Raw genomic sequence first — 24,693 nt, 5'->3', positions numbered from 1 at the left:
CCATGAGAAAAAATAATTGACATTCTTCTTTCTAGGTCTGGGTTATCATGTTCGATATGGTCTTTTCTAGTTCTGCCCATTTAACTGAAAATCTCCTGATTTGAATAATATTACAGGGTGTGTATTCACCACATTTTTATTATACATTGGCCAGTTATTTCCATTTCCTAGCTATTGTGAATAGAGTGCCAGTAAAGATGCCTGAACAAGTATCTGTGGAGTAGGATGTCAAGTCCTTTGGGCATATGTCAAGGAGTAGTAAATCTGGGTTGAAGCATTTATTTAATTGTTCTTTATCAATAAAAAATTGAATCTGAATGATCAGAGAAGCAGAGAACCCACCAGTCACCTCTCTCAACTCACCTTACTACTTCCTGTCTCCTATCTGTCCTCAGTCCTCCAAGACTTCTATGGCTAGCTCCTCCCTCTGACTCAAAGCAAACTTCGTTGTCAGAATACAATCAAAATATCACACAGCATTTTAACTTTTTTGTGAATTCTCCACTCCAATTTTCACAGTGGCTGCACCAGTTTGGAATCCCACCAATAGTGAATGAGAGTTCCCTTTTCCCTGCATCCCCTCCGGCTTTTGTTGTCAGTTGTTCTGTTGGCCTTTGCCATTCTGGCTGGACTAAGACGAAATCTTAAAGTTGTTTTGATTTGCATTTCCCTAATTGATAGGAATGATGAACATTTCTTAAAGGTATTTCCTAGTCAGATTTTTCTTCATTTTGAAACATCTCTGTTCAGGTCCCAGACCCATTTTTTGAATGGGTCATTTGTGTGGTGGTTTGAATAAGAATGGCCCCCATAGGCTCATATATTTGAAGGCTTAGTCACCAGGGAGTGGCACTTTTTAAAAGGACTAGAGGGATTAAGGGGTGTGACCTTGTTGAAGGAAGTGTATCACTGGGGGTGGGCTTTAAGGTTTTAAAAGTCCATGCCAAACCCAGAGTCAGTCTCTCTCTCTCTCTCTCTCTCTCTCTCTCTCTCTCTCTCTCTCTCTCTGTGTGTGTGGTGTGTGTGTTGTGTGTGTGTGTGGTGTGTGTGTGTGTGTGTGTGTCCCTCTCTCTCTGTCTCTCTCTCATACTCTCTGCCTTTGGATCATGATGTAACTCTCAGCTATTGCCCCAGCACCTGCCTACATGATGCCATGCTCCTACCATGACACTAATGGACTAAACCTATGAAATTGTAAGAAAGACCCCAAATCAAATGCTTCCTTTCATAAGAGTTGCCTTGGTTATGGTGCCTCTTCACAGCATCAGAACTGTGACTAAGACAATTTGTCTTCTTGATTCATTGTCTTTTTGAGTTCTTGATAGATAGATAGACAGAGAGAGAGAGGAGAGAGAGAGAGAGAGAGAGAGAGAGAGAGAGAGAGAGATTAGAGGCACTCATATTTATATATCCATCTCCCCATTCCCTTGCCCTCCCATCCTCCCATGTTCCCCCCCAACCCATCCCCCAACTCATCCCCAGGGATAATGAGGCCCTCCACGGGGCACCTTCAAAGTTTGCCATATCATTTGGGGGAGGGCCTAGGCCTCCTTGCTGTATCTGGGCTGCAATAGTATCCCTCCATAGGGAATGGGCTCCCAAAGTCCATTTGTGCTCTAGGGATGAACACTGGCTCCACTGTTAGAGGTCCCTTAGACTGTCTTGGCCTCCTAACTGGCACCCACATTCAGAGGGCTTGGTTTGGTCCAATGCTGTTTCCCCAGCTTTATCACTAGGGTCTCCATGCTCTCAGTAGGTCAGGTCAACTGTTTCTGCAGGTTTCTCCAGCACTGTCTTGGCTCCTTTGCACAACTGGATTCCAGGAGTATGGTTCAGTGCTTAGCTGTGGGTGCCTGTTTCTTCATCGAACAGCTACTGAATGAAGGCTCATGTTTGTCTTTTTGCGATTGGGTTACCTCACTCAGGATGGTTTCTTCTAGTTCTGCCCATTTGCCTGTGAATTTCAAGAGTTCATGTTTTTTTTTTTCCACTGAGTAGTACTCCATTGTGTAAATGTACCACATTTTCTCTATCCATTATTCAGTTGAGGAGCATCTAGGGTTGCTTCCAGGTTCTGGCTATTATTATATATTTTACATGTTAATTCTCTGTCAGATGTGTAACCAGCAAAGGTTCTCTGCCATTCTGTGGGCATCCTCTTCACTCAGCTGATTATTTCTTTAGCTATGCAGAAGATTTTTAGCTTTTATGAAGTCCCACTTGTCAAGTATATTAGCCTTGGTTCTTGGGCAAATGGAGTCCTATTCAGAAAATCATGTTGGGTACCACCTGTTTGTTGTTGTTGTTGTTTCTATTCTTTAGAATAGTTTAAGAAGGCTTGGCTGTTGATCTTCTTTGAAAGTCTGATAGAATTCTGCTGTGACTCCATCTGGCCCTGTTTTTTCTTGTTTTGTGTTTTGTTTTGTGCTTTTGTTTTGTTTTGATTTTTAGCTGAAAGACTTTTTTTTGTTATTATCTCAATCTTCTCATTTGTTATGGGTGTGTTTAGATTGTTGAGTTCTTGGTTTAATTTGACTGAATCTAGAAAATCATCCTTTGGGTTGTTTTTTTTTCTGGTTTTCAAAAATAGCTTAATGTTAAACAGGTTTCTAAAAATATTCCCCTATAATATTGTGAATTTCTTTGGTGTCTGTTGTAAAATTTCCATGTATTTTTCTGATTTTGTTAATTTGGGTCCTCTCTTTCTTTCTTTGGTTAGTTAGGCCAAGGGCATATCAATCTTCTTGTTTATTATCTCAAAGTGCTCTTAGATTTGTTGAGTCTTTATATTATTTGTTATTGTTGTTTCTATTTCATTGATTCATGCTGTGAGTTTTATCCCCATTGTTTGGGTTTGGATTTGATTTGTTCTTGTTTTGCCAAATTTTTGAGTTTATCATTAAGTCATTTATTTATTCTCTTTCTGATAATATAGTCACTTAGAGCTATAAATTTCCTCTCATAAGACTGTTTTCTTTCTTTTTCTTTTTTTTTTTTTTTTGGTTTTTCGAGACAGGATTTCTCTGTGTAGCTTTGGAGCCTATCCTGGCACTCGCTCTGGAGACAAGGCTGGCCTTGAACTCACAGAGATCCACCTGCCTCTGCCTCCCGAGTGCTGGGATTAAAGGCGTGCGCCACCAACACCTGGCCTCATAAGACTGTTTTCAATTTGTACCTGAGGTTTTGTTGTGTTTTCATTTTACTTAGATCTAGGGAATTTTTTTATTTCTTTCTGAATTTTTTTCTTAGGCCCATTCATTACTCAACAATGTGCTGTTTAATCTCCATGAGTCTGTGTATTCACTAAAGATTTTAAGCATTTCTGCTTTGTGGTAGACAAGATACAAGGAGTGATTTCAATCTTTTTTAATTTTTAAAGATTTGTTTTGTGTCCCAGGGCTGTGTTCTGGTTTAGAAAAGATCCCATGTGCTACTGAGTAGAAGGTACATTCTTTGATGTTTGGTTGCAATGTTCTGTGGGTATCTGTTAAGTCCATTTGATGTCTGATATAATTAATTCTGGTGTTTCTCTGTTTAGTTTTTCTTCAGATGACCTGTCTACAGGAGAAAGTGGGGTATTGAAATCCCCTACTATTATTGGATTGATATTAGTCTGTCTTTAAATCCAGTAGTAGTAGTTGTTTTGGTTTTTGTTGTTATTGTTGTTGTTTTATGAAATTGAGTGCCCCAAAGTTTGGTACATATATGTTTAAGATAGTAACATCTTCTTGGTTAACTGTCTCTTTGATTAAAATGATGTGTCCCTTTTTCTCTCTTCTGATTAGTTTTAGTCTGTTTTGTCAGATAATAAGATAACCTCTCTGTATCTACTAAATTTACTGGATTGTAGAATAGAATGCCTATGCCACAGGGCTGTTGCTAAGATGAAATGAATTAACTATGTGAACCACCTAGGCAATTAAACTGTCAGCATGCTTTCTTTACTAAGAAATATGCAAATTTAGCAGCATTCTCACTCTGGGGAAAGAATAGACAGTGAAAAAGAAAAAGTTTATTTTTTTTGTTTTGTTTTTTAAGGCATCTGTAAATAAATTACTAGAATTGTTACAATTAGGAAACAACTCAACTTGCCATAGATTAAAACCCACATGGGGGAACAAGTTATTTGTATAGACATAAAACTGTAATGTCTTACTAGGTAAATATACTAAACACATATGCTCTAATTAAATAAATATTTTTAAAGATTTATTTATTATATACAGTGTTCTCCATGAATGTAGGCCTGCAGACCAGAAGAGGGCATCAGATTCCACTATAGATGGTTGTAAGCCACCATGTGGTTTCTGGGAATTGAACTCAGGACTTCTGGAAGAGCAGCCAGTGCTCTTAACCACTGAGCCATCTCTCCAGCCCCATAAATAAATATTTTTAAAGAATAAAAAGTTGATAGTGTTTGGGAAAACAGTAAATTGGGGGCATCATTAATAATTTTCATACTGTATTCTAAAGATGGGAGGATTGATGTTGTAGATAAAGGACCAGATACTGTCGCTTGGCCCTTACTACCTTAATCACACCCTGATATGATTCAGTCATGACTGTGAGACTTCAGTATGTCCACAGAAGCTTCCCTGGGCACTGGTGGACATTTCAGTGTGAGGTCCTTTGTTGAGACTGCAAGAGTCCGGGTTTCACCCTTTAATAGCCTAAATCATTCTATTGGTTTGTTTCTTACTTTAAAAATGGGCAAATAAGAGTCATTGCCTTGTGAACATTAAACACAAAGAATGAAAGAAACTTTGCACAACAAAGCAAAGGCTTCCAATAGGCATTTGCCACTTTTCAGGCCCCTGCATTACTACCCCAAATAGTGGCAACTTTGCTAAGAGAAGCCACCTTTTAGTTAGAGCCCAAGGTGTAGCAGAGTACTGTCTGACTCCAGGGCCCATGCAGTGAGCTTAACTACTCACAGGCTAAAACAAAAATTCTTGTGTGATGCCCTTGCCCCACTAGACCAGGAGCTATGGTATTCCAATCAAAAGTCGGTGAGCTTTGTTTACAGGTGCTGTTAGTGATCACAGCAGAACCCAGAAGGTGCAGCAATCCCTTGGAAAAAAATATACCACCAGGAGTTTCTCCTTCTTGAATACAGAAGCTGTCACTGTTCAAAGGATGTCATGTACAGCCCTTGGCAGCCAGCCCTGATATCATGATTATACTTCCTCAACTGAAATCATTTTACCCATAGCTGCAATAACCTTTGAAATTTGGATTTAGTGGCTTATATAAGCCCTCCCACATAATCACCTTAGTTTTTCAGATGTTCTTCCTTCTGAACTAATACCAAAGAGAGAAGCTAATTATCAAGGGGAAACACGTTAGAAACCGTGCATGTAATTTTTTGTTTGTGCTTTTGTTTTGTTTTGAGACAGGGTCTCATTATGCAGCCCTGACTGGCCTAGAATGCTCTATGTAAATATTACACTCAAACTCACAGAAATCTGCCTTCAAAGTTTTGGAATTAAAGATGTATACTACCATGCACAGATATATATATATATATATATATATGTGTGTGTGTGTGTGTGTGTGTGTGTGTGTGTATAATATTTGTATTATTTACCCCATATATTTCCATATTAAGACCATCTCAGACTCCTTATCAGATCAAGAAAAGAATCTACAAACATATCCCTTGGATATAGATATGAATTGATGTGTATTGCTAGAATAATAGTAATAGCACATTATAATTTGTACCAGATAGCTCATTTACATGTTGTTTCATTGTTCCCACAGTAACTTACAACAAGCTATATTCTTAACTCTGTTCTAAGAGCAGCAATGGAAATTTTTAATGGTTTATTTATAGTCCAGATAGTGGCAGAGTCAAAAGTCAATTCAACGCTGACCAAAGACCCCTCCCTACTCTATACTCCCCAGCCTTTTGCCACCCAGTGGAGAACGGCTGGTGAGCAATAGAACAAAATGATCATGACAATGAGGAAAAAGATGTGACCATCTTAATAGTGTAGCCAGTTTTACATAGTTTCCTGTAACCCATCCTAGAATCTTTAATAAATTTAACTAATTTCAGCTAATTTTTAGAGGAGCATTTAAAAATCAATGCTATTTATCTGAATATCTCGTTAGCCATAACCAATAGAGTAAAGCCAATAGACTAAACTGCAAAAGAATTCTAAACAGAGCTGCTTTGGACATAAGTACATAAAATAAAAGGGATCTTTTACCCCATGCTGACATATAGGTAACAAAACTACTTTTCTCATACCTAGTAGATAAAAGCATGTGTTCTTTTAGTAGTCAGTGTATGCGAATCTACAGTCAAACCACTTAATGAATATAGTTTCCTTTTGATGAATATAGTTTTTCTTTTGATGTTTAAGGTAAAGGAGGAAGTTGGAAATGTTAGCATTCTGGTAAATAATGCTGGTGTTGTCTACACTTCGGATTTGTTTGCTACACAAGATGCACAAATCGAAAAGACTTTCGAAGTCAATGTGCTTGCACACTTTTGGGTGAGTTTGACTTGTTTTACAAAGTAGTCCCCTTTGAAGACTCAAAGATTAAGAGTTTTAATGATATGACTGCATTTTACCAACAGTTGCACCTTTCAAAATTAATAATGAAGCAAATCATGGTAAGCTTCAGGTATTTGTGTATGGATTTGATTTGATTTTGATTCTTCTGGCTGTTCAGTATTGAGGTCTCAGGTAGCACAGGCTGGCCATAAACTCAATATATAGCGGAGGCTGGCCTTGAACTCCTGATCCTCCTTTCTCTACCCTCAAAGTGCTGGGTTTGCAGGCATGCCCTGCTCATAGATTTTGATTCTGAACTATTTGCACAACTCTCTGTGATAGTACAGGCATACAGAAAGGAACAGAGACCACCCAAGTCATTGTCCATGATTCTGCAACAAAGTTGAGTGTGGTGTGCTTTAGAATTCTCATGAGATTCAGGCCCCACGTTATTTCCTGGCCTCGAAAGCTGCAGAGTTTATAAGGTAACTCACCATTCCATTATAAAATGTGTGTGTTTCAAATAGTTCTCAGACAGCTAATTCATAAAAGAGCCCTGGCATTTTCTTGGATGCACACTTGGTGTGATTGGAGCTCGTGAAAATGCAGTATGTTGGTTACTCCACTTTTCCCACGCCATGGATATCTGTCTTCCTGTTTTTATGCTTGGTAAAATATAGTGTGTTTTATTTGTTTCTGTATCCCCAGCACACAGTGGGTGCTCAATAAGTGTTTGGTGTGCCAATCAATTAGTAACCACTAGAAGATTGCTCTTTGTAATATTTGAGATCATGATCAAATTATTGTCTAGTAATTTAATGTTAATTGTTAATCCCTATTGTACTCCAGTGTATCTATCATTCCTATTTGATGTATGAGACGGTAGAAGACATCAATGGCAAGAGGCTAGGGAGGCAAGGGATAAGTACTGAGTGACTTAAACGAGATGGGCTCTCAACACTTTCAGCGTCAGTTGTAGTTATTCCGATGTGACGTCCAGTCCATTTGTCTGGCCTGATGTGCTTGGTGGTTAGGTGATTTCATTTATATCAGGAACAATGTTTAGAGAGCATATCTTTGTTTTAGAGTATTCTCCACAAGACCGTGAACCATGTTTTTTTCTTTTAAATAAAATTATTTCTAGACCACAAAGGCATTTCTTCCAGAGATGATGAAGAATAATCATGGCCATATTGTCACCGTGGCATCAGCAGCTGGGCACACAGTGGTTCCTTTCTTGCTGGCTTACTGGTATGTGACTACTTTTCCTTCACTGACTCCTATACTTAACTTGTATGCTTTTGTGTCTTACTACTTTGGAAACTTTTATATAAGATGCACATACATAAATAACCCATTTACCTATTTATGTATGTCTATTTATACACATCTGTAGTTACATGTACAGACACATGCATATTATTTTTAGGGTTTAGGCACTTAATTTTTCTTACCCTATCTAATGAGGACTATCTTCATCATGATAATAAACTAAAAGTTGCCCAAAGAGAAGGAGCTATGCAAAGCCTTGGGAATCAACTGTTAAGACCCTTTTCAGTTCATCTCAGCTGCTGTTCTAGAGGTCTCTGTAGAAATTGATCCAATTATAAGACAGTCATTTAAAACATTTTCCATGCCTTCTAGCAATAAGAAAACAAAAGAGTAATGTTTTTGCACCATGAAGATGGCAGTAAAATATCTTACAAAGAGGAATGGCCATTTAAAATTGACAAGGGTATCATCTTAGATAACTGTAACCACAGAGCAGTGGGTATACCTCTACCTGAGCTGAAGATCTGTGGTTTCTGAGCTTTGCAGACCCCACTGGGGTCTTAGCCGTTGGCTTCATCTGTGAGTCAATCATGATTTCACTGGTTTGTAGTCAGTCTTTCTCTTTACCTCCAGCCCCCAAATCATGAAGCCTGGCTTTGGCTTAGGCTTGTCCCACTGGCTCTTATAATTTAAATTAACCCATTTATCTTAATCTATGTGCTGTCAGATTGCTCGTGGATTTTTCCTCTCCTGTATACCCTGCTTCCTCTGCATCTGCCTGGCAATTCCACCTTTCTTCCTCTCCAAGTCCTCTGTCCCCGGAAGTCCCACCTAACCTCTTCCTGCCTAGTTATTGGCCGTTCCGCTCTCCATTAAACTCATCACAGTAACACATCTTCACACAGTGTAAAGGAATATCTGTAACATTGTTTCAGTTTTGCGGAGCATCTTCTCAGGCTGGAACTTTCAGACATTGAAGACTTCTACCAACAGAAAACCCAGTCATCAGATGTTGATAACCAGGCATCTGAGCCTGGTGCTTCTAGGTGAACACACTACTTCCATTTCTCTTCTTTCTTTGGGCTTATCCCTGTCTCTCTCTCTCTCTCTCCTTCTCTCCCTTCCTCCATCCCTCTTTTGATTTTTGAGATAGGGTCTCATGTGGCCAAGCCAAGGATGATCTTGAACTCCTGATCTTGTTCTTACTTCCCAAGTCCTAGGTGTGTACCAGTGTACCCAGTCTCTGCAGTGCTGGATCACACTGAGGGCCCTGTGCAGGCCAACTGAGCACTCTGTTTGTGCAATGCTGGAAATCACCCCCAGGGCCCTGTGCATACAAGGCAAGCATTCTACACTGAGCCACAACCTGGCCATGACACTGCCTTTTAATTGTAAAGCTTTTTAAAAGCATAATACTCATTTATAACAATGAAAAATGAATTACTTCAAAATAGATGCAATAAATAATAATAATAATAATAATAATAATAATAATAATAATAAAAACATTGCCTCTGGAGCCTCTCTGTGGTCTCCCTAGATACCACTCACAGATAAACACAAACTACCTTGTAACAATACAGGTTAAATTTGCCCATTTTTGATCTTTATGTACATGGCATCTCACTGTATTTGTGAGATGTGCCCATAATGTCATTTGTGACTATTGTTTTATCATACATAGTCTTGTATCATGTTACTACACAGCAACCTGTCTGCCTGTCCTACTGGTTATGAACATCTGGGATGTTTCCAGGATAGGATTCCTTTGGAATAATAAAAGTGAGCATTGCCTGATCATTTACTAGCTTAAGACCTTATACTAACTTCTCAGCTTTTCAGTGCTGAATTTTCCTCATCCATAAAACAGTTTAATAGCAGTATATAATGTAAATCCTAGAATGCAATGAACTTAGCACTGATTCTGGGGCCCTGAGATTTCTCAGTAACTGGAGGGTACCTGCTGGAATTTCACTTCCACTTCCCTATATTCACGAAAAAAAACTGGGCCCAACCTGTCAGCTCCCAGAATACAGCCCTCGGAAACTGATTCTATGTTCTCCAGTTGTTCTTTGTGGGATGAAAGGAAGGGGAGACAGAATTACTGATTCTTTATTCTATAACGGAACCCTCGCCTATCAACGTAGTTGGTTGTCACAGCAACAGAATATCTTAGGACTCTCCGACCATCTTTCTCAGGAGAAAATTAATCATACTATAGGAGTTACATATGAGCAGTTTCAGTTATTGACCTGAAAAGTGCACAGTGGAAAACTGAATTCATAGTGGGGAAGAATAAAGCCTTTTTGATTCTTTCCTAAGATGATTTTTGATGTCTGTTAAGTGGGGTTTTTTAATGGGATCTTGATTTTTTAATATATTTTACTAAATCTTTGGGAATTTCATGTATATATTTTAATCATATTCACAGCCTCCCATTTCTCCCTCTAACTCCTCCCTGATCCTCCACCCTCCTTGAATGAAGAAAATAAAATAAAAAAGGAAAGGACACAACTGCTTCTAGATATGGTGAAAGTGTGTTATAGAAATGTGGGAGAGCATAGCCAGAGGCGGGGACATCTGGGAGTCTAGAGTGGACATGACCCTGAGCCATGTGAGGAGAAGAAGGGGGAGGGGGAGGGGCGGCTGACCAAGAGGGGCAGCCTGGGCAGAGAGACTGGCATAGCCCAAACTGCAGGATTATATAGGAAAGCACAGCTGGGGGAGGACAGCCCAATCCAAATCTGGGCTTGATACTGGTTGAAGGAAGCACTCCAAGTACCATTTCTTAAAGCCACACTGATGCTTTATTGTAATCCATGCCCTTCTTGCTTCAGACACTTGAGACTGTTAATTCCTTAGCTGTTTCTGCATTTTTGATTCACTTAAGAAAAAAGTCAGAAAACAGAATTTCTTTAAGGAAAATTTATTGGTAGCCTCACCAAACTCAAAGAACCATGTTAAGCATTTGGTACAACTCTTTGGGCACATTAAACACAGTCACACATATAAGAAAAACATCAGCATTTAGTTGTGGCTATGGTGGTATGCACCTGCAATCTCAGTACTTTGAGGTAAAAGCAAGAGATCCGGGCTCTGTGAGTTCAGGGCCAGTGGGGGCTGTATAGAGAAACACTTTCAAAGAACAATGGCTGAGTGGTAGAGTACTAGCCTAGCATCCTCACGGTCCTGAGTCTAAAGAGAGGGAGGGGGGAGAGTGAGGAGAATGAAAGAGAGAAAGAAAATCTATAGTTAGCCTGATAGAGTGACACTGAGGCAGGAAGGTCACAAGTTCAAGACCAGCCTGATTCATATAGAAAGTAATATATGCTGGGGTTAAGCCACCACCACCCTGTTCAAGAACTGTGGAGGCAGAGGCAGGCAAAAAAAAGGAAAAGAAAAGAAGGAAGGAAGGAAGGAAGGAAGGAAAATGATGCTGGCATATATTACATATATGTGTACTGAAGCTTTCCACCTCACCATTGAAAGTGACAGTGTTTCGTTTATGGTCCAATACACTCCCAAGCTTAAAACAGAAAACTTTCTACAGCTTTCTGTTTTTTCAAAGTACAGCTTAATTGACAAGACTGTATAGAGACCTTATCTAATTTCTTATTCATAAAGATTTAAAAGCATAAAACTATATAGTAATTAATACACTTGAGGTAACAGATTTTATGTTACATGTATCTTATGACAGTTTTAAAACTAGTAATGTAAGATACCAACAAATGATTGAATTATGTTCTTTTACATACTTTCATATAAAATATAAAGTATTATATGCCTGATATAAAATTTAAAGTATTATATACTTTATATTTCATTACAGCTCTTTTTAGAGTTACATGGAAAATAAAATCCAGTTAGAGTAGTTTCACAATATTTCCAAGCAAAGATGTTTTTGTGAGAATTGCTTTGCACTCTGATTCATTTATTTGACAAATATTTACTGAGTACCTATTAAGAAGCCAGTCCTAGGCAAGGCCCTGGACTCTCATTTGTGACCAATATAGTCATGAAGAGTATAGTAAAGTGTAAGAAAGCCAATGGGCAAGCTTCAGGCTCATAGAGAGAGACCCTGTCTCAAAAAATAAGGCAAAAAATGTTCATAAGTGCATTCATGAACAACATCAATGTTAAAATCTTGCCTTACACACATGTATACACACTGTACACATGAACACTCATGCATGCACACAGCTTCAGGAACAGATCACTTAAAAATTATATACACAAAAAATTAGGCACAGTCAATGTTTCATTTCAAAACTGAAATATTCCATCCTAGAAAACTTATGAGTGCTATATAACGGTGGGGGGTGGAGGAGGACTCAGAAAGTTAGACTCAGAGTCTAACTTTCAGAAAGGAAGAATGGCTGTGTACAGAAGAGCTGCCCACAGAGTGCCATGACTGTTTTAGAAAAAAATAATAAACAGATTCACAGTGACCTTGAATTTTATGGAACCAGCAATAGTGAAAGCAAACATTCTGCAAGCTTCCTGTCTGCTCACTTAATGCACTGAAATCCAGCCGGTTAGGAATGCAACATGTAGGAAATGTCGGGTGCCATGTGCCAGAGGCTCTCTGGTGTCTAGGAATTTACCTTAGTGTGGCTCTGACCCACTAAATCTACCCCAGGGCCATGACGAGGGGTGCCCCTCTGCTGGTCGGAAGAGCTCCCCCAACGATAGGACCACAGTGTTCTTGAATTTACTTGTAAACCCCTTTCTTTCAGTTCCAGCAAGTTTGCTGCTGTTGGCTTCCACAGAGCCCTGACGGATGAACTGGCTGCCCTAGGAAGATCCGGAGTCAAAACTTCGTGTCTCTGCCCTAACTTCATAAACACCGGCTTCATCAAGAACCCGAGTACCAAGTAAGCAGGGACCAGAGCAAGACCGCAGTGCGGGCGGGCTGTTACTATGGAGCCTGTTCTGTGGGGATTAACCCTGAACAGATTAATCCCTGAAATACCTGCCATCTGATGCTGTTAGTTCGCCTTGCTTCAATTTGTAGATTGTGGGAAAACAGGTGGGGAAACAAAGAAAGTGGGGAAAACAAGAATGCAGATCCGAATGATGCAGGTGAACTGGTTAATCTCTCCTTTGTTTCTTCAACCCCGGATCAGCAAAGTTTTCAGACTCACATACACATCTGTGTGTCCTGGACTGCTTGTGACACACACTGGGCTCTCCCACCCCAGAGATGTCTTACCCTGTTTGGTTGAGGTAGGGCAGTGGTGAGGAGGGCGCCTGAGTCCCTGATCAAAATCCACATAGTTGATTCTGGTGTTAACAGCGTGAAAGTTTTTCCCTTGGTGGATTTAGAGGTTATCATCCAAAATGAGTTTCAGACCAAACTATTTCTTTGGTTTTAAAAAAAAACATTCATAAAGAATCAACTCTATGGATAATTTTTCATCTTCCATCTCTTTGGCATTAGCTTTAATGTCTTAGCAATCATAATATAGGAATTATTCTGCATCTCTGACTAGCCTGGAACTCACAATGTAGATCAGGCTTAACTCTGCCTACCCCACCACTACCCCAAGCGCTAGAATGCCCGGCCCATAATGTATATTTTTAAATTCAAACATTACAGGAAATAATACAAAAATTTTTTTCCAAATTTTCTTCATTGGTAGGACCCAACCTTAACATCTGATAGCATCTTTCTAGATAACTTTATATGTGTTAAATAAAATATAAAGTTCATTTTTTTTTTAACTAGGTAAGATTTCACTAGGTGAACCAGGCTGGCTTCAAACTCATCTGCCTGCGTCTGTCTCCTGGGGGCTGGGATTATAGGTGTGTGCCACTGTGTCTGACAGAGTTTAAACTTTAAGTTACACTCATGTACTTTATATTCATAGATCTACCATGAAGGGCCATTAGTATATCAAATCAAATATTTACAAATTGTCATATTCCTACAGAGTGTTCCTCCAGAAGTGGGGCACCAGTTTACAGTTTACCCACAGTAAAGGCAGGCATCTTGCTTCTTCGTCATCAGTCTCCTTTCTGCTCACTTTTTAAAGCATCACCAATTTCATACATGAAGAAACTTTATATTAATAACTGCTTCCATAGCTGGTCTGTGTTTCATGGTATGTGCTCTAGGGGAATGGAGTTTTAAAGCATATTGCTGTTTATATATCTGAGATCCTTTACCTGTCGTATTGGTGCTGCCTCCACAGCCGTTAGGTTCCATGAGGTATTTGGAGAGGTCTGTCTCATGCCACACTTACATCTACCCAAATCACTTTCTAGTATCTTGGATGGGAGGAGATGGGGTAATAGTGTTAGGGGTTGGACACAGGACTTTGCCTATATGCAAGGCAGATGCCCTGCCAGGGAGCGTCACATTCCAGTCCTTTTGGAAGGTTTTTATGGCTGTACTTTTTACATTTAAATGTTTACCTCAATTTACTTTGGCTTAAGAAAGAACTGAAGTTACAACCTAATTGCTTTTCCCAAATAGTTATGAGTTATTCTGTTCTATTGTTTAGTAGCTCATTATTTCTCTCACTGGCCTAAATTTATATCATAATTTCATGTATGTATTTGGCTATGCATTTGGATTCTCTATTTAGTTTTTCCCTTAGTGCATATTAACTGTGCATGATGTTATATTAAATAAGGACATTTTCTTTCTTGTTTATTTTTAACCTGGGAACTTTTGTTTATTTAATTATTTTGAAACCACTAAGTTTATTTATTTTACAAAGCAAAATGTGATACCAAGCTAGTAACAATTTATAAAGATTTATACAGTGACACAATTTATACTAGTAACAGATTGCCCGATGATTCTGTAGCAGTTAGGATTTGTGCAGAGTTAGAAATGGTGATTTACAATGTGGTTAGAAGTTAGTAATGAAGCTTGTTTTGACTGACAAAGAACCCTCCTGTCTTATCATTAAGAGATCTATGAATGATGCTAAGAATCTTGAAGTATATATTTTGCAGGGAAATGGTTGATTAAAAAAATAGCATTTAGTCAGATCAACTAGGTTTCCTAAAACTATAGACTGATTCACATTTAGTGAATTTACAATGTTGGTAATACATATAGACATTTTTATAGGATGTGAACTTCAAACATGCATAAGAAAAAAAGTATTTGTTGTTACCACTTGAATTTGTAGTTAAACACTTTACATTTCAACTCTTCCTCTCTTTCCCTGCCCCCCCCTTCTCTCCTCCAGACAAACATTGCCACATCCTGCTTTTTAACTTTTACTAGGTGCTGGGGATGGAATGCACATCTTAATGCTTGCACAGCAAGCTCCTTACTGACTGAGTCATCTCCCCAACCCCCGCTTTCACTTTCATGTCATATGTACATACACAATTTCATGTATCTATATACATCCTAGGAGTCACAAACGAGAGAAAGCATGGTTGTCTTTCTGAGACGGCCTTAATTCACTTCATACAATTGTCTCCAGCTTCACCCATTTTCCTGTAAGCAACATAACTTCATCTTTATGGCTGAGAAAATTTCACTGTGTGTACACCATTTTCTTTACCCTTTTCCCTGTTGTTGGACACCTAAGTTGGTTCCATCACTTAACTGCTGTGAATAGAGCTGCAATAAACATTGCTGTGTGCAAGTGTCTCTGTGGCAGGCTGGTTTGGAGTCCCTCACGTCATCCTAAGAATGGTATAACTGGATCTTACTATACTCCATCTCCATTCTGATCTCCCTTCTGGTTTACTTTCTCACTGGCTATATATGTGAGGAAAGCAGAGCATGTACTTGTATTCTCAGTGGCTGGCACAACCTCACCTTATCTCTGACTTACTTTTGAAAGCACTGCCACTCTGACTAGGGGAGGTAGGACCACCTCAGTGTAATGCATTTGTAATTCTCTGGTGGGTGCTGAAGCTAAGCATTCTTTCCATGTTTATTGACTATTTGTAATTTATCTTTTGAGAAATATCTGTTCCTTTACTCACTCACTAGATTTGGTGTCTTGATATTTCAGTTTTTAGTTCCTTGTACAATCTAGACGTTAATCTTCTGTCAGATATACTATAAAAGCTAAGTGGATGTACTGCAAGCTAAGACTCTGCCCCAGTCCGTAGTTCACTTTGTGTGCTTTACCTTTTCTGTGGAGAAGCTTTTTAATGTCATGAGATCTCACACAAAAATAATATGTTAAGACACAGTTTTGTTAGGAAACAAAAGTAAGAATGAACCTAGGTCTTCTAGCAGGCACCTCTAGTCTCAACACCCTAGAAGCTAAATTTCTACCAGTCTTGGCAACAAGGTAAGCCCTGTCTCAAAACAAAACAAAACAAAACAAAACAAACAAACAAAAAAAAACCAAGCAAAAAAGAAGAGGAGAAGGAGGGACCAATTAAACAAACAAAACCCAAAACAACCAAAAAAACACAGAAACAAAAAGCCCCCAAAGCAAGACTGTCTAGTTCAAAAAGCTAGTTCTTAACTCCACCTGAATTAACTAAAAAAAAAAAACCCTAATATGACCCTGAAGGAAGAAAAGCAACAGCTCATTTGGGGAGCAAAGTTAAGGAGAAGTCTTGTTCATTAAATCCAAGAATAGGTGTGCCAAAGTAACACTTGTCTCTTTCCTCTATTATCTCAGAATCTAGTGCTAAAATAACGATGGTGTCTGTGATCTTAAAACTCCAGCTATCTTTCAATTATTAAAATCAGATGCCACAATTTTAAAGCTATTACTGTTTTAACCACACCCTAGGACGTGGCTGGACAAGGCAAGATCGCCCTCTTCTGGCAAAACTGTATTCATACAAGAAATAATTACAGGACATTTTAAAAACATGACTGGAGGCATGTACCCTAACCGAACACTGAACACAGTCTTTTTCTTGAGCATTGGGGCAGATGCCATCAAGTTGTCTGAGGCTCACAGATACCCAAGCAACTCACCCATGAGCCTCAGAACGGAACCTCAGGCATGGTTACACAAAGCCAGATTTCTCACAGAAGAAACTGGAACAGTTTCTAAGTGGCTGAATTTGAAATGATGCATCTCATGTTAATGTTGGCATTTAGATCCACTCTGAAGGACATCCAGGTGTAGTTTATCTCTTCTTGTGTTTATATGTGTAACACACTGCAAAGAAACAGGCTTTCCATAAAGGTTAGAATTCACTGTAGTCTAAATTTATGGTAATTAAATATTACCATGCATTCCAATTAAGTTCTTGAGAACCAAGAATTGTTTTTATTAAATAAACTTGGATAATGTACTGGCTGGTTATGTGTGTCAACTTGACACAGTAATCAGAGAGGAAGGAGCCTCAGCTGAGGAAATGCCTCCATGAGATCCAACTGTAGGGCATTTTCTCAATTAGTGATCAATGGGGGCGGGCCCAGCCCATGGGGGATTGTTTCCTTCCTTTGGAAACTTGGATGTCTTCTCAATGTGGACTTTCACATCAATTGTTTTGATACTTTTCTTCTTTTTCTGAGACTGTCTCTCACATTTTGCTGTGATGTGCCTTCTTTTCTTTTCTTTTTTCTTTTTCCTTTTCTTTTTTTTTTTTTTTTTTTGTTTTGTTTTTCGAGACAGAGTTTCTCTGTGTAGCTTAGGAGCCTATCCTGGCACTCGCTCTGAAGACCAGGTTGGCCTCGAACTCACAGAGATCCTCCTGCCTCTGCCTCCCGAGTGCAGGGATTAAAGGCGTGTGCCACCTACGCCTGGCAACGAACGCCCGGCCTAATGTGCCTTCTTTTCATCTCAGAGCATCTGGTTTTGTGCAGCTTCTCCTCCCCTCTGGATGTATGAGTCTGTGCTGCTCACTTTCCCTGTGACTTCGAACTTTCCAGTTCCCTTTATTTTGCTGGTTTCTAACTTCACTCCATTGTGGGCTTCATCCATTAAGGACAGAACATACTTTGTTCAATTTCAGTCTTTTTGCACTCGCCTAGATGTGTTTTGTGGTCTAACGCATGGCCTCTGCTAAAGAAAACTTTTCTATATGCTCTTGAAAAACCTATACAGTCTGCCATTGCTAAGGGAACACTGTGTCCACATCAGCACAATGTAGGTGACTTCTAGGATCTTTGAAGTCTCTTGCTGGTCTTGTCTCAGCATCTCATACACTGTTGAAAGTGGGGAATGAAGTCTCCCACTATGATTGCCAAACTCTATTTTCTCCTCACAGTTCTGACACTTTTAGCTTCATATGTTTTGAGAAAAGGTCCTTGTGCTCAGAGACAGCACAAGGGAAACCAGGAATGCTATACACACAGGGTGAGCTTCTCAAAGAAAAGGCTTTATAACCTGTTTTTGAACCCAGAAGGCTGGGAATGCAGGTGGCTAATAGTTTGGTGATCTTTTGGCCTTTTTAAACCACAGTACTTGAGAGTTATTGCACTTCATTCAGAAGTGGCCTGACCTTAGGCAGTGCAGATACATCAAGCAGCATTCAGTCAGTTACTGCAGAACTTCTGATGGCGAAGATACCAGGCTAAAGTGTAGATTTCCTGATGGGGAGGGGGGGCGGGTACCAGGCTGTAGTGTGGACTTCCTGGTGGTGGGTACCAGGCTGTAGTGTGGACTTCCTGATGGTGGGTACCAGGCTGTAGTGTGGACTTCCTGGTGGTGGGTACCAAGCTATAGTGTGGATCATGGTTGTGGGTACCAGTCTATAGTGTAGACTTCCTGATGGTGGATACCAGGCCACAGTGTAGCCCTCCAATGTGCTATGCCATTTACACCAGTGTTTATGAACTCTAGACCCCAGAGCGACCTTTCCTCTAAATGCAGAATTCCACTTGAAGGTCCAGACTCCACCTTCAGCGAGATACCTCGTTTCTGAAGCCTGCCTCTGTTTTAGCTTAGGACCCACCCTGGAACCTGAAGAGGTAGTAAAACATCTCATGTATGGGATCCTCACTGAAAAGAAGATGATATTTGTTCCAAGTGCTTTAGGGTTTTTGATGGTGTTGGAAAGGTAAGCAACAGTTGTGTTTGTCTGCATTAAAAGTCAACATGTTCCTACTAGATTTAAAAATCAGTAGTTAACACTGTTAAATAGGAGTAAGTTGAGAAAAAAATAATAGGTGAAAAGGTTCTGAGTTTTTAAAACAGAATACTAATCATCCAGGGAAGACTGGAATAGTCACTGAGACATTTCTGTTTGTAAGGTTTGCTAGGTTTTTGGTTTTCTTTTTTTTAAGAAATGTATGTCTCTTGGGCTGGAGGGATAGCTCAGCCATTAAAGTCCAAAAGTATAAGAAATGTATATCATTTATCAATGAGCAAGAATGTTTTAAAGCATATTTAGTAGTAGAATCATTGGACAATAGGATGAAAGGAGACCAAGGTTGAATTTTTTTTTTAAATCTTTTGTCATTTATAAAGCAAAATGCTTACTTTCCATACTTGGTTCTAGCCCAATAGGTAATTTCCAAGAAATCTAAGAGAGACATGGTCTCACATTAACAATGAAAACTGGTTTTGGTTTTAAATTCTAAAAGTGACAGCACAAGGATGGTGGTGTGAGAAAGTTGTTGTCACTGTCCCTACCTAGAAGCAACAGCTCTTATTGTTTCTGACTTGGAAATGGAGACAATACGGAATCAAAAAGTTTCCCATGTGGGGATACATCTTCGGAATCCAGAATGGCTCCCTGCAGCACTTCTCTGTCTGCTGTAACCCGCATCAGCTAAATGGACGATTGTCCTCTCTCCACAGAGCTTACCTTCCAGCAGTCTTGAATGCCTTTTTGATTTGCAGACCCTTAGTGACATATGGGACCAAAGACAAAAGATAGTTTAGAAAATACCAGTTTAAAGAAAAAGAAAATCAGCACCTGTAGTACAGGAAGAAGTGCTAACAAGGGGCCTTGAAAAGTCTTGAACCGTCAGCTCAGGTATTTGTCACAGTCTTTGTTCAGTTGGTAATAAAGTTAGAGTTTAGATACTCATTTGCAGATCTCATGGGAGTTTTCATGCTATGGAAAACCATCTGGAAGCATAGAAGTGACTAAATGATCTATAATTTTAGAGACCTTGGCTTTGCTGGCAGCTGTTTGAATGTGGTCTAGCAGATCACTATATGTCATTACACTGATTTATATATCCTGTTTACTTTATCTCAGACCCACTAGACTGGGACAAGCTTCTAAAGGTTCTTTAGTACACACTCCGGAGAGAAAAAAAAAAGGGAGAGAGAGAGATGAGCTGCATGTCTGTCACTGTTCATAGCCTTTAATACTAACATAGAGACTGTTCACAAGAACAATTGGGCATACATTTTTCCATATACACGTGAGAAATTTAAACTCAAAGGTCAATTAATTGGTTCAACATTATACTCAAAACCAGGGGCACTGCCTACATTTTCGTTTAGCAGCCCCTTCTCTGGCTGTAGAGCATCCCAGTGGTGTTTTGAATTATAGAGCACCATAATATTAGTACTGAATTTTACTGCCTTTCAAGCGTCAGGGTTTTCTTTAACTCTTCTGCATCTCAACTCTTCAGCTTTGTGTACCTCCTGAGATCTTCTGGGGGAAAAAAAAGGAAGAATATGCTTATTTCAAAAGTAAATAAGTTACATCTGTGTGTGTGTGTGTGTGTGTGTGTGTGTGTGTGTGTGTGTGTGTGTGTGTGTGTGTGAATTTTGAAAGCTATTCGAGACACTCCTACCCTAGAGAAAGTTAATCCTTGTTCCTCATTTAAGAAGGAAGTGAATTGAAATGAAAAAAATTTTAATTCAAGTTATAGATCTCAATCATGTCTGTAGTGAATCTGACACAATGAACCATAAATTAAGTGTTTAGTGTTTTAAATGAGTATGTTTTACAAATGTACTTAGTGTCACTTTCCTAATTATATTTCCTAATTATAATTATATCCATGTATCTCCTAGGATCTTTCCTGAGCGGTTCCTGGCAGTTTTAAAACACAGGATCAATGTCAAGTTTGATGCAGTTATTGGCTACAAAGATAAATGATGAAGACTGCCTGGTTTTCTTGAAGGCTGATTTACTGGACTCAAGTTGATTTCTTCCAATATGAATTGAAATTTTAATGTTTTTGACTTGTTTTTCTCATGATCTTGTCCTTTTGAAGTGTGACCACACTCATAAAAGCCAGCTTCACATCACAAAGCCAAAAGGCCTTAAGAGTTGCTATTACGAAAAAGGGGGCTGAGAGAGGATGATCAATTTCATAACAATTTCCCCAGATTTTGTATCTCATCACCAAGTTTTCAGAACTCAATTTTTATTTAAGATATTTGTAATTGCACTTTTAGTTTATGTAATTCACATTTCCTCTTCTATTCCATATGAAATTATAAACTTTACCCTCTCAAGATAGAATGAAGGACTGTGTCTAGTGTCATTTCACAGTGGTTTCATGTGCTCTGAAACATCCCATCTCATACATCAGCGCTGTTGCCTGAAATGCCAGCCCAAGGGAGCTGGGGGGTAGATGCTATTGCAAGGATAAAAGCATCTGTCGGATTTCAGGCAGAAGTATGGGAGAATAACTTACAAATGGTAACAATAAATGGACAAGATTTCAATTCTCAGTGTTTCCCTCTGCTACACATAGAACATGGCTTAACCTTTAAGTTAAAGGAAAGCCAATGATGCAATAAAGTCTCTCTCTCTCTCTCTCTCTCTCTCTCTCTCTCTCTCTCTCTCTCTCTCTCGTTTTGTTTTTTTTTTTTTTGTCTCCAGAAATTTCTTGAACATGAAGTTCATCGAGGTGGGACTGTTTATCAGGTTTCAGGTGGGGCTGGGCATGTAGCTCAACTGGTGGAGTACACCCCTAACATTCACAAACTACCAGGCTCCATCCCTAGCACTCTGCACGTCTGGCCTGGCAGTACACACACTTATCCTGGGGCTCTAGAGCTGGAGGCAGGGGGAAGCTCAAGGTCAACTCACAGCTATGTTGTGAGTTAGAGCCAGGATACCTGACACCATGTTTTTAAAAAGCATGACACTTGAAGATGCAGTGCCTGATATAGTAGTTCCTACCTCCTGTAAAAGAAGCTTTGTTCAGCCAGGAAGTGGTGGTGCATGCCTTTAATCCCAGCACTGATTCACTCTCAGATAGCATAAGGTGGCCTTGAACTAACAGAGATCCATCTACCTTTGTCTCTTGAGTCCACTGCCTGATCTCTATAGCTTGAGGCTGGCTTTGCTTTCTGAATCCTCAGGCAAGCTTTAGTAAATCATAAATAATATATCACCACAGCATATGATACTGGCAAAATGGAAACTCATTTCTTGATTGTTAAGACACCAGGCAGAGATTGCCATGTGATTGTTTCAGAATATTTGTGTACACTGTAAAGGTGCATCTTTGCCAAGGCACCTTCTGATTGGTTCAATAAAGAGGTGAATGGCCAATAGCTACGAAGGAGAGGATAGGTGGGACTTCCAGGCAGAGAAAGGAAAGGGAAGGAGGAATCTAGGCAAGGAGATATTGCCAACAGACTTGGAGAAAGTTAGATGTGCTGTACAGAGGAGTGCCAGGATAGGCTCCAAAGCTACACAGAGAAACCCTGTCTCGAAAAACAAAAACAAAACAAACAAACAAACAAACAAAAACAGAGGAGAGGTAACCAGGCAATGTGGCAGAACATAGATTAAAAATATGGATTAAGTTATAAGAGCTAATTGAGGACAAGCCTAAGCTAAAGGCCAAGCTTTCATAATTAATAATCTCCATGTCATTATTTGTGAGCTGGCCATCCCAAAAGAAAGTCAAATTACACATGATCTCACAGCAGTCCTGTGCAGTGGGATAGTCAGGACTCAAGCTGGCTGTGGACAGAGTGGTAGCCACGGGAACCCAGAAGAGCAACTCTGAGTCTAGATCCCCACTCTTCAGGGATGGCAAATGTATACAGGATGGGGGAGGGCTTCTGAATTTTTTTTTCTCTGCATTTTTTAAAAAGCTTGCTCTAATCCACCAACACCAGGCAGTGGCTCCTTTGCCTCAGGGTCTGAGGCTTATTAAATGTTGTTTGAAGTTAATCCTTGCTTGAAATCTATCTCTCACTAGTTTGATGAGAAAATCCACCTTGTTCATTCATAGGGCTGCCTCTGAGGAGCATACCCAAACCTAAGGCCTGAGAGGCCAATTGCCAACAGACAGGATCCTGTTTCTGCACTGGAGCCACCTTGAATGTGATGACTAAGCTTGATTGTCAGTTTATTTAGATTAAGGAATGCCTAGGGAATTAGCAATTCTCACTGTTGGGTGTACAGCAAGGTTGTTTCCCCAGACAGTAACTAAGAAAGGAATGTCTACACTGATATGGCAGCACTGTCTTCTAGCCTGGGACCTCAGGTGGGACAAAGGAGCACTGAGGAGAGCCCACTAGCCCTTCTGCAACTCTGTCTCACTATTGGTCAGAATCAGTAGGTGATCTGGTCTTGGATTGTAACCCAGCAGCAAAAGTCACTTCTTCCTCCCTTGAGTTGTATACTGAGGTCTGTCTCATCCCAGCTGTCGTACTGACTTGACAAGAATCCAACATTTTATTAGAAAAAAAAAAGACTATAAATGGTGGGAAGTCAGGCTAAGGAACAAGGTTAACACCCTCAACACAGATGTGGCTGATGGCTAAAGACACTGTGTGTGTGTGTGTGTGTGTGTGTGTGTGTGTGTGTGTGTGTGTGTGTGTGAGAGAGAGAGAGAGAGAGAGAGAGAGAGAGAGAGAGAGAGAGAGTTCATAAAAATCATGACAATTTCTAACAGTCTCCTCTTGAGACACTGGGGGGTATGGCTCAGTCAGTAGAGGACTTGCTTTCCCAGGGTAGGTGACAAAGTACTGCCTTGGGGAAAGCTGTGTGGTAGATACCATTGTCTCTATTTATGGATAAGCCAGTAGTATATAGTCCAAGGAGGTTAAACAGCTTACCTAAAAATCCCAAATTCTCAAGATTTGATCCCAAGCTTGCTGACCTTCCATCATGTAACCTCAGTGAAAGTCCCAAGCACTAGACTGTTGCCCTACATATCATCCGTTTCCATTTCTATTTACCTTCACAATTCAAAATATATTTGAAAACTCAGCAAATAGATGTCCAGGATGGGAAGGAAACTACTTAATCTAGAACAAACATTTGCAATTTAGACTCTGAGTCCCTCCACCTGGAAGAGGGTGGCCTGCCCAGCTCTGCACACCACAGTCTAAGGTTCCTGAAACTAAAATAGACATAGGTCAGCAATGGAGTGTGGTCTTCTTCCTCTCAGGATACCAAATCTTCCTCAAAATAGACAATAACATTGATTTTTCTTTAGAACTAACCTGGTGTGACTTGTTTTACTTTGTCATCCTTTATCAAAGACTGAGGGAGATGAACCTCTTACTTAGTGGTCTTCTGTCCAATTCTAGGTGCCCAGCAGTGTAGAGAACATGGTCTAGTACAAGTTAGAATCTAGTACAAGTTGAGAAATGGGAGATGGGGCACAACTCCTTTGGGGATTGACCGACTGTTTCACAGGGGTTTCGGAAGACCACCTGCATATCAGATATTTACATTATAGCTCACAATTGTAGCAAAATTACAGTTATGAAGTAGCAACAAAAATAAATTTGTGGGGGGGGTCACCACAACATGAGGAACTGTATTAAAGGGTCCCAGCATTAAGAAGGTTGAAAACCACTGGGCTAGATGGTCATGAGCTTCAATTTCCTATCCATAAAGTGACTAAATCAGCCGACATAATCTCATGGTGACCTTTTGTTCTGTTAAATAGTGTCTTAGAGTCAAAGTAAGCTATGAGTAGCACTTTCTCAGTTTCATTGGTGTTTCCTACCAGGATGACCCTTCTGACAAGTGCCCAAGTCCAGACACAGAAGAATTTCTCTCCTTCCCCTTCACACATTCTATGTCAATCACCATCTCCCATGAGGGGTTGCTTCTGTTATAATTTTAGAAGGAT

General features: G+C 39.7%; 1 protein-coding gene across 1 annotated transcript in view; it reads left to right on the top strand.

The window, feature by feature from the left end:
* The window catches only part of Hsd17b11 (hydroxysteroid 17-beta dehydrogenase 11), a 29,365-nt gene extending 8,055 nt beyond the window's left edge, over positions 1–21,310 (top strand). Inside the window, exons 3-7 of the mRNA XM_027388492.2 lie at positions 6,372–6,503; positions 7,651–7,757; positions 12,518–12,655; positions 18,615–18,731; positions 20,651–21,310. Coding sequence (XP_027244293.1) covers positions 6,372–6,503; positions 7,651–7,757; positions 12,518–12,655; positions 18,615–18,731; positions 20,651–20,735 — 579 coding nt within the window. The 3' untranslated portion in view covers positions 20,736–21,310. The remainder of the gene's footprint in view (positions 1–6,371; positions 6,504–7,650; positions 7,758–12,517; positions 12,656–18,614; positions 18,732–20,650) is intronic.
* Positions 21,311–24,693: the final 3,383 nt, after the last annotated feature.

The sequence above is a fragment of the Cricetulus griseus genome (genome assembly GCF_003668045.3).
Source record: "Cricetulus griseus strain 17A/GY chromosome 1 unlocalized genomic scaffold, alternate assembly CriGri-PICRH-1.0 chr1_1, whole genome shotgun sequence".
NCBI lineage: Eukaryota > Metazoa > Chordata > Mammalia > Rodentia > Cricetidae > Cricetulus > Cricetulus griseus.
This window is presented reverse-complemented; position numbering and strand designations above follow the sequence as displayed.